This window comes from Mesoplodon densirostris, chromosome 4 (assembly GCF_025265405.1).
Source record: "Mesoplodon densirostris isolate mMesDen1 chromosome 4, mMesDen1 primary haplotype, whole genome shotgun sequence".
Taxonomy (NCBI): domain Eukaryota; kingdom Metazoa; phylum Chordata; class Mammalia; order Artiodactyla; family Ziphiidae; genus Mesoplodon; species Mesoplodon densirostris.
The window spans coordinates 35,939,960-35,950,753 of NC_082664.1; the positions used below are offsets into that span (position 1 = coordinate 35,939,960).

Here is a 10,794-nt window from a genome sequence, read left to right on the forward strand (position 1 = left end):
CTCCAGCCAGCTAATGATCACCAACTCATAGCCACTCTTGTGAAAGCCAGTTCTCTTGATCCCCACTAGTGCCCAGCATGCTAAACTGCTTGGCAGGCAAGAGTCAAACGGTTGCCATGGCCTTGGCACCTACTTTGGAACTCCCTAAGCCCTCCAGCACCCTGGACTGACACGCCACAGAAATCAGCAGAGATATGCCTCAAGAGGCAGGGGCTGCGTGTAGGACTGTGGTGAAGAGAGGGCACAGGACGTTGTTATGTAACTTCAGGCTCTAGCCTGTCTCAGAGAAAATGCAAACTTGAACTGGGATAGCTCTGACAAGTTTAGGGATTTGACCAGAAATCGACAAAATGCTAAAATTAAATTAAATTTAACCGACTTTTGTTAAGTGATTCCTATGTGTGAGGTTGGGCACATAAAGATGAGCAAAGATCCTGTGGCTTGCGAGGCTCAGGTCTACAGTCTGAATATCCTGGGACTTTCCTGCAAAGAGGGCCAATCAGCACAAGTGCCTAAAAGAAAGAGGTCAGAGGTCGCTGCAGGAGGCATCGGAAGGTAACAGGGACTCTGTTCTGGGTACAGTTTCCACTAGGCTCTCCTCTGTCACCTCACTGTGGCTCACTCTCTGACCGCGAGCACCTTTTGTCATTCCCACTTCGAAAGTGATCCGCAGGGCTTCCCTGGTGGCGCAGTGGTTGAGAGTCCACCTGCTGATGCAGGGGACATGGGTTCGTGCCCCAGTCCGGGAAGATCCCACATGCCGCGGAGTGGCTGGGCCTGTGAGCCATGGCCACTGAGCCTGCACGTCCAGAGCCTGTGCTCCGCAACGGGAGAGGCCACAACAGTGAGAGGCCCGCGTACCGCAAAAAAAAAAAAAAAAAAAAAGAGAAAGTGCTCCACAGATGAGGCTAACCACGTGCCCAATGGTGGGCAAGTAAGAGCTCTGCGCCCCCTTTCTGGGGTTGGAGCCGGGGGGAGGGTGAGTGGACACAGGGGCACAACTCCCTCCATCTCTCACTGTCATGTGATCAAGCCAACAACACGCATTTAACCTCTTTTGGGTACTGAGTAAGCATCACATTTCACAATGTTGGGAGAGACAGGAAAAGGTGAACACGTTCAAGCCTTCTGGGATCTAAATACCAAAAGGGGCTAAGAGAACCACGAAGACAAAACCAATAAAGAGAAACGGCGGAGTGTAGTACGTAAGATCCTGAGTTCTGGCACCAAAGAGACCTGGGTTTGAATACTGAAGCACGAATTAATCCTGGGACCTTCGTGACCTTCGACCATTTGCCTAACTTCTCTGAGCCTGTTTGAAATTGAGGGCAATAATATTTGAGAAGGAGAGCTGTAATATTAGGTGGAACCATATGAAACTGTCAACATTTAACCATTTTTTGACCTTCGAAAATGGCAATTTCATAGACCACACGATGTTGGATTTTGTTGAGAAGTAAAGGAGGTATTACAAAAGTCTGGCACGCAGAAAGCACTCAGTAAATGACAGTTACTATCAACAAACAAAAGGCAAACCCACAGTGCCCTGGGCATAGTAGGAGATGCAGCCCACAGATGTGCTCACCACCAGATCAGGGAGGAGGTCAGGGGATTTTTAAAAATTATTTTATCTCTTTATTTTTGAATATTAAGCAAAAGAGTATATGGTGCAAAGTAAGCCTTCTTCTCACCCCTGTACTCCAGCCATAGTTCTCCCCAGAGGCAATTACTGTTATGGGGATTTGTGTCTTTCAGTGCAAATACAAGCTGTTCAGTGCATATACGAGTGTTCTCATATACGATGCACACACATACACACACACAAACGGTGGCACACTATACACACTGTACTTAATATAACTCAGAGAGTTTCCTACATCTACCTAGATATCTATCTCTCCCATTCTCCCTTCATGCTTTTTTTAAAAAAATTATTTATTTTATTTTTGGCTGCGTTGGGTCTTCGTTGCTGCGCGTGGACTTTCTCTAGTTGCAGTGCGCGGGCTTCAGCAGTTGTGGCACGTGGGCTCAGTAGTTGTGGCTCACGGGCTCTAGAGTGCAGGCTCAGTAGTTGTGGCGCACAGGCTTAGTTGCTCCGCGGCATGTGGGATCTTCCCCGACCAGGGCTCGAACCCATGTCCCCTGCACTGGCAGGTGGATTCTTAACCACTGTGCCACCAGGGAAGCCTCCCTTCATGCTTTTTAACAGCTTTATTGTATCCTACTGTACGGCTATTACATGATCTCATTTGAGTCCCTAACTGACAGGCATTTGGGTTGTTTTAAACCTTTTGCTAAAATAAACAATGCTGCAATGAATGTTCAACGAATAGACATCATTTCATACACATCAGAGTTTATCTGAAGGATAAAGTTCCAGAAATGGAATTGTAGGACGAAGTAATGTACATTTTTAAATGGCCAAATAGTCCAAATTGCCCTCCCCTGAGGTTATTCTAATTCATACTCCAGCCAGCAACAAGTGCCAGTTTCCCCACAGAGGTGATCAGTTTTGAATTCGTCTTTGACAGAAGGGAGAGACGGTTCAGGTGGGCTGGCCAGAGAATGCAAGGATGGTGGCTCAGCAGCCAGTCTGCCATGAACCGGGAGTGAGGGAATCCTGACACCTCAGCGTCAGCATGTAGAAAGCACTCTTCAACCGATAGGGAGCGCAGAGAGCCACACAGTTACACAGCCTCCCAGAGAGAAGGAGGGAACAATAAGGAGCACTCCTCCAGGAGCACAGTGGGAAGAACAACACCCCTTCCCTGTAGCTGGTGAAGCGGAGTCACATTTTCTCAGCTCACTAGTTAGTTTCAATGACTTTGGGACCACCGGGTGTACCCCACCATAACCCAGCTCTGGGCAGACCCCCTAAGAGGCCTATGGGAGATGGAGGGGGGTGGACAGTGAAGCAAACCCCGCATTTGGACTTTAGGAGGCGTCCGTTTGAGTCTTGCCTCTTCCACTTTTCTGCTATATGACCTTGGGCAAATCACAATTTTTCTGAGTCCTAGTTGCCTCCTTTATCAAATGGGGATAACAAGCAGAAAGACTAGAAGTTATGTTAAGTGATGTTACCATACACAGTGTCTGCGGCATAGAAGACAGTCCAAAAAGTTTAATGAAGGAACTAATGTCTTTTCCATTGAAATTGCTATTAAAATGATCTTTCAAGCAGAAGTTTTAGCTGGAACTAAGGCTCTGTCCGGAAGAGTTTTATGAGGTGTACTCATAGTAAAAGCTTATGGAGGAGACGTCCCCTGGCAGGGCCAGATCCAACAGAGAGCGGATCTACTCCCAGATGAGGGTCTTCATGGCCTCTGCTACCTCGATTAAGGTCCCCCTGCGCCCCGGTAATCCATTCCTCTCTAAAGCTCCTAGGACGCAGAGCTCTTGGTGTCATTCGGCACCCAGCGGGTTTTCTTTTCTGTTTGGCTGGCCTGCCTCTAGGAGTCTAGCCTAGGACCCCTAAGAGAACCACGCAGAAATCACAGAAGAGACAACCCGAGATGAGACTTTAAGGAAAGCGGGAGGACTGAGAGCTAGGGAGAGCTCAGGCAACGCGGTGGAAAGCCTGCAAGTTCGCTCCGAGGGCCCTTCCCGGAGCAACTGGATCGAGCCGGTCCCAAACTCCGGATCCTCTCCAGGAAGGCTACTCTTCGCCTCGCAGTGCGGGCTCCCAGCGCTCCTGGCTGCTGGGAGCTCGTTTCCAGGTAGGGAGGCACCTGCTCCGGAATCGCCCTCCAGCCAGAGGGAGCCGATCCTCTCCGCCCAACCAAACACCCTCCCGGGCCCGCGAACCAACCCTCCACCCCACCCCCGCACCAACCCCACCTCTGCCCGCGGGGCCGCTCACCTCCAGCCAGCTCGCGGGCGTCCCTGCCGCGCACCGGGAACCCGGTCCTCCCCCGCGCGTCCGCCTCTGACCTTGCGTCGATCTCGTCCGAGTCCGCAGCGGCCGCCGGGTCTCCGCTCCCCGGCAGCAGGGGTCGCGGTGGGCGGGGCGGGCCGGGCTGAGCCGGGAGGGGTGCCCGCCGGCTGGCCGCACAAAGCCGAGCCGACCTCGCAGCGCCCCATTCAACGCTCCGCCGCGCCCCCTCTTCGTCCGCTCCCCGCCCGCTCCTTAAAGGCAGAGCGCCGGGCTCGGCTCCCGGGGCGGCTCGCGGAGAGGCACAGGAAATGACCTCAGCAGGCTCCAGCCTCCCACCTCTCCGCACCGCTGGGCTCGTCCCTGGGGCGGCGGGGACGGCAGCGGGGTCCCGTGGGCCGCGGGGAGGAGGGGGGTGTCTCCCGGACTGCGGCCCCGAGCTCTCTGTGGAGGCCGAATCGGCTGCCGCCCGGGGCGACCGGAGAGCCCCGGCATCTGCTCAGCTCCCAACCAAACTGGGACCCTCGCGGGACGCGGCACAAGACCAGACCCTCCCCCCAAAAGGAGGTTCCAGCATTTGTCGGGCGATTTGCAGGAACCGTCACGCCCGGATATTTGGAGCAGAAGTCTGTCCCACTGGCAGACCAAAGTTCTGATTTGTAATTTGAAACAAAACAAAACTCGCCACAGCCTAAAGGGTAATTTGCTTGCGTCTGTACGACTGTATGTATGCATGCACTCGTTTATTTTAAAGGAGCCGGCCTAGGAGCCAGAAAGGCCAACAGGCCACCGCCTGCGGGCAGCTCGCAGTGCACCCTTGCAGTCCCTCAGCTCACCAGTATAATCCTACACCCAGAGGAGAGTGTAGCACTCAATTTTTGGTTAGGTGGTTATGGGGTAAAGAAGATGAATATGGAGAATATTGCAGGGAAGAATCCGCATTTCAAAACAGAGCTTTCTTCCCCAATCCTGCGGGCTCTCATTATAAACCTGAACAGGGGCAGACATCACCAGGGTCCGTTTCTGCAAAGGGGCTTTAGAAGTCTCACTCCTGGCAGTGGTACAGGAGTCCCTGGCTGCACCCCAGGTTTGAATCTGAGTCTCTGGAGATGAGGCTGGGAATTTGCCCAGCTAATAAACTCTCCGGGTAATTCTCATGCACAATTTTGAGTGCCCAGACTCTATGGAAAGCTGACCCCAGTAGTTCAGGAGGCCAAGGGTGAAAATTCAACTGGGCCAGTGGGACTTCAGGGGCTGAGCTTGCAAATGGATTCATAGCTCCTGAGGATTGGAATAGAACAGCCCCAGACTGTGGGACACTAGCCTCTGCTGTCCCCTTCAACACTGGAAGTGGTTGCCTAAGGAAGCCCAAAAGCAAGTCCTATGGAGTTTGTAAGGGAGACTCGTTTGTTCATTCATGCATGCATGCATGCATGCACTCACTCATTTTGAACAGGTAATCATGCACATAGTATAAATTTCAAATAATACGGAAGGGCTAACAATGAATAGTAAGCCTTCCTCCTGCCCTGTCTCTTGTCCCCTAGATCACTCCCCCTCAAAAGCAGCTCCTGTTGTAAATTTTTGTGTGTATTCCTTCAAGATATAAAACATACATAAGTATTTATGTATTCATAAATGCATGTGTATTCATATATATATATATATTTTTTTTAAATATCCCTTTCAACACTGAGGAAGGCTTTTTTCTCTTGTCTTTACCATTCATGGACTCTAAGTGTGACACGTCAGCACACTTAGAGATGCCTTACTTTTTTCCCCCAGTTTTATTGAGATACAATTGATATATAGCACTAAGTTTAAGGTGTGCAGCATTACTTGACTTACGTACATCATGAAATAAGTTTAGTGAACATACTTCATCTCAAATAGTTTAGTGAACATCCCTCATCTCATACAGATACAAAATTAAAGAAATAGAAATAAAATTTTTTTCCTTGTGATGAGAACTCTTAGGGGTTACTCTCTTAACAACTTTCATGAATAACACACAGCAGCGTTCATTGTATTTATCATGTTGTCCATTACACCCCTAGTACTTATTTATCTTATAACTGGGAGTTTGTACCTTTTGACCACCTTCATCCAATCCCCCCCCGCCCCACCCTGCCTCTGATAACCACAAATCTGACCTCTTTTTCTAGGAGTTTGTTTGTGAATTACTTTGTGTTTGAGGTATAATTGACCTACGACACTGTGTTAGTTCCTGTTATACAACATAGTGATTTGATATTTCTATATATTTCAAAATGATCGCTATAGTAAGTCTAGTTATGATAAATCACCATAAAAAGATATTACATAGTTATTGACTGTATTCCCCGCACTGTGTATTTCATACTCGTGAGTCATTTATTTTGCAACTGGAAATTTGTATCTCTTAATCTCCCTCACCTATTTCTTTCCTTCCCCCACCTTCCTCCCCTCTGGCAACCACCTGTTTGTTCTCTGTACCTATAACTCTGTTTCTATTTTGTTATGTTTGTTCATTTGCCTTACTTTTTAAAATGGTTACCTAGCGTTCCTAATGATGGATATTTAGGATGTTTCCAGTCCTTGGCTATTGTATACCTTGCTGCAATGAGTATCTCTTACATACTTCTTGGTCCACATATATGATTATCTTTATGGTTTAACACTTAGAAGTGGAATTGTTGGGTGTAAACACAATGTGAATTTTAAATTTCAGTAGATGCTGCCCAACTGCCCTCAAAGGAGACTGCACCAACCTACACTTCTGTCAGTGTGTTTGAGTGCCCCTTTGTTCCCTCCCAGCGGCGACGATGAAGTGATTTATCACAAAGCACAAAGCTTTTGGAGAGGGAGGGTGAAATGAATTAAACACACGGATGATTTTAAAACATTGCCGGTGTTAGCCGACACTCCTGTGCATGACCCTCCCCTTGCTTTGGGCTCTGTTTCAATCCCTGCTCTGTAAACTTGGGCGAGTTCGTTAGCATCTCTGGGACTCGGTTTCCATATCTGTAATGTGAGAATCACAATGTCTCCCTCTGGAGCTGGTTTGAGGATTAAATCAGATACTAGAGTTACATAAATATTGGGACCTGATCATTGTTCAATAAGTGATAGCAATTCTTCTTCCCTCAAATCTCCCCCCAACTTTTTATTTTGAAAATTTCAAACCTATAGAAGTGGCAAAAAACTGTGCATTAAACACCCATATACTCTTCACCTAGATTTACCAATTGTTAACACATTGCTACATTTACTTTCTCTCCCTCTTTTTTTCTCTCCATGTATATATATGTGTGTGTGTGAATATATATATATGTATTTTTTTTCCATTTGCGACTTAGTTGTACACATCATGACCTTTTGCCCATGGATACTTCAGCATGTTCCTCCTAAGAACAAGCATGTTTTCCTAATATCATCACACTTACAAAATTTATCATCAACACAATACTATCACTGACTGTACAGGTGATAGTTAATTTTCCCCAGTTGTCCCAATAATGTCCTTTAGGGCTCAGTTTTATAGCTCTCCTATTTACTATTATAAGTCCCTACCTAGTACTCCCCAGGGAGAATGGATGCCTGGAGGAGGATGGGCCTGCCCCCTCCTCCACTCCAGGGAGAAATTGACTCCCACAGCCCTAGACCCTGGCGTTCTTTGGGGGCTGCAGGTAATCAATAAGCAGGCTGGCAAGATGCACACAGGCAGAGCAGTTTCCCATCTAATGCTAGGGATTGTCCCACCAGCCTTCTTTGCTACGGTTGCCTCCTCTGCCTGACCCCAGCCACCCCATGCTAGCAGCGCAGAAAGGTCCTGCCTGCCTCCCCCGAGCTCTGGTTGGGTTTCTGATGTCTCCTCCACCTGCCCTCTCATTGGTCCCCAATCATCAGAGGCAGCTGTTCAGGCTCCAGTGAGGCCTGGCTCCCCAGCGATACCCTCAACCACAGCTCCCATGCCACGCCTCCCCAAGGATGAATTCTTTTGGACCTTCAGGGTGACCCACCCCTAACTTAACTCTGGGATCAAGGGTTGGAATGTCTGAGACACTGTCTTTTCCCCACAATCTTTTTGTCTTAAAGCACTTTCTTTCTTTCTTTCTTTTATAAATTTTATTTATTTATTTATTTTTATTTTTGGCTGCGCTGGGTCTTCATTGCTGCGCGCGGGCTTTCTCTAGTTGTGGCGAGTGGGGGCTACTCTCCGTTGCGGTGCGGTGGCTTCTCTTGTTGTGGAGCACGGGCTCTAGGCACATGGGCTTCAGTAGCTGTGGCACGTGGGCTCAGTAGTTGTGGCTCGCAGGCTCTAGAGCGCAGGCTCAATTGTTGTGGTGCACGGGCTTAGTTACTCCACGGCATGTGGGATCTTCCTGTACCAGGGCTCGAACCTGTGTCCTCTGCATTGGCAGGCAGATTCATAACCACTGCGCCACCAGGAAGGTCCTTAAAGCACTTTCTATGCAGCCCTCCGTGGACTGAGAGAGAGTCAAACCATGGCCTCTGCCGAATCAGATGATAGTATCTGCTGACGCCAATGTCCCTCTCTTCTTTCCTCCCTCCCACCGTTTCATTCATTCATTCATTCATTCATGGTAGCTGACTTTCAAGTGGTTCCAGGGATTCTATTACCTGCCCAACTATAAGCTTGGATAAACCATCTCCTTGCTTCCTGCCTCAGTTTGTCCTGTTGTAAAGTGGGGAAATTATTTCCTCGGCACAGCTACCCTTCAGGTCATAATATCTGAGAGTTGGAGGAAAAGGCAGGATTATGAGGGAGTCACCACAGCAGAGGGGGAACTTTGCGAAACGGAGGTAAAGAAAAAAAAAAGCCATGTTGGATGGGTGCTGTAGTGGGAGAGGGAGGGGAGCAGGCAGGGCTGGGTGGGAGCCGAGAGAAAGGCTCTGAGCCTCCAGAGCCCTCTAAGGATTCACGGAGAGATGGTACCCACCACACCTAAAGCTCGTTTCTGTTTGATGTTAGCTTATTATTACAAGTGGCCTGACAGCACCGAGAAGGGGAGAAAGTCATCATGTGCCTGGAGTCGAAGGCTCAGTTGGGCCACGGAAGCTGAGGGCCTCCTCTTACTCTTCCGAGAAGAGCATCAGGCCTGGATAGGCACCTGTTGTAAACAGATCTGAACTCATTTGGCCCTTTGGCAATTGTCAGTTCTTATATTTCCAGCCACTGGAGATGAGAGGTGAGTGGAGGCCTCTTGTCCCCTTTCCATTACCTCCTACAGGTGGGGCATTAAACATGGCCAAGGCCAAAGTCTGCCAAATGTACAAACATTTATCAGCAAGCAGGCACCCAAAGTCCCACAATCTGCTTCCAGGGAGTTGGGGAGCTGGCCTGGTCTGGTTCTCGTACATCATTCATCGTCATCTTTCTGGCTACTTCCATAGTTTGAAAGCCACTCATTTCACCAGTGAAAGATTATTTCTAGCATCCTTCAAGCACATCCAGCCCGCTAGCATACATTTTGATGGCGTTTGAAGTGTTTATGTAACCACCCTCTAGAGTGCAGATTCCTGATTAGAGCACTTCAGGTGCTAACTAACCACTCTAGGAGTGAGAGCAGAGTCCATTTATATCCATACACCATACCGTTCAGACTGAAATAGTTAAAAAAGAAATTCCTCCAGAGTCAATATAACAACATCCTAGTCTGTGCCTGGTTCCCCGGACAGCACTGTGGGAAGGAATGGGGACCTTGGAACCAGCCAGGCCGCAGTTCAAGTCCCAGCTTTCCCACATATGTGCTGATGTAACCTTGGGATGGTTGCTTAAGCTTTCTGAGTTAATTTTTCGTTTGTAACATGGTGATAATAATTCTCGCATCTTAGGCTTGTTGAGAGGGTTCAATGAGATAGTACGTGTCTGACACTTAGCAAGTGCTGTATAAATGGTAGCTTTTGTTATGCATTCTTTGAACAGATATTTGCTGGAGGTCTAATGTTTACCAGATACTCTCCTATGTCCCTCTCTCGGTATCTCCTCTACTAGGTCCAGAGGTGGTATCTGCTCCCAGAGAATTCTCTTTGTTGCAGGATTGCAATAGTTAAGCAAGATAGCTTGAGAGACAGCAACAACTGTAGGAGAGCTGGTGAAATGTTTGAGGATTCATCCTCCCCGTGTCCTGGGCCTTCTAGAGACCTCACTTCCTAACCCCACTTGTTTTCTCTGAGCAAGACTCTGGGCTCCAGAGATCCATCCTGCCTCATGGAAACCCTCCCAAATCAAAGCAACCCTTCTTCTGCCTTCAGGGCCTGGTTCTCAGTTGCTGTTGGAAGGAGAGCAAAGGGAAAGAAGGAGAGCAAAGAGGAGAGGGGGGAGGGGCCTCAGATTCTCAGGAGCCCTGGGGCCAGTCCTGGTCCAGCCTTCTGCCTCAGGAGCAGGGGCAGAGCTTGGTAGCTTTCGGGAGGCTATTTCTACTGCCGAATCTCTGGGAGCAGCCAGAGCAACCATGGGCTGGGTCACAGAGGCTCAGTTATCATCCAAGTGAGGCTGGGAGGGCAGTGATGGGACTTGCAGAGAGGTGCAGGGTAGGAAGGAAACGAGAAAAGCCCAGAGGCAGAATTCTGTGTGTGTGTGGGGGGGTGTGTGTGTGTATGTGTATTGGGTGGGTGTATCCTAACGTTGAGTGTGGATCCTTCTTTCATTTATTCATTCAGCTACTCACTAACAAGTATTTATGGAGCACTTCCTATTTTCCAGGCACTGTGCTAGGAAACAGACTGTGGCATGTGTGACGGATGAACGCAGGGCACAGGCTTCAGAAGCAGACATACCTGCCCTTGAATCCAGGCTCTTCCCAGTGGGGAACACAGGGAAGAACCGATGCAATTACCACCTGTATCCCCACAAATGATCCGTCCAGAGCAGCTGTGGGCTCTGGAGCCAAAGAGAGCCGGGTGGAGGATGGGGAGTG

At 48.9% G+C, this 10,794-nt stretch overlaps 1 protein-coding gene across 3 annotated transcripts in view; it reads right to left on the reverse strand.

The window, feature by feature from the left end:
* PLEKHH1 (pleckstrin homology, MyTH4 and FERM domain containing H1) overlaps positions 1 to 4,150 on the reverse strand; it is a 51,778-nt gene extending 47,628 nt beyond the window's left edge. For 2 of the 3 annotated variants that reach the window (XM_060095957.1, XM_060095955.1), the window contains exon 1: positions 3,931 to 4,150. In XM_060095957.1, the coding sequence (XP_059951940.1) occupies positions 3,931 to 4,080 (150 nt within the window). In that variant the 5' untranslated portion in view covers positions 4,081 to 4,150. Of the gene's footprint in view, positions 1 to 3,859 lie in introns of all 3 variants that reach the window. The other variant, XM_060095958.1, reaches the window with a different exon arrangement.
* Positions 4,151 to 10,794: the final 6,644 nt, after the last annotated feature.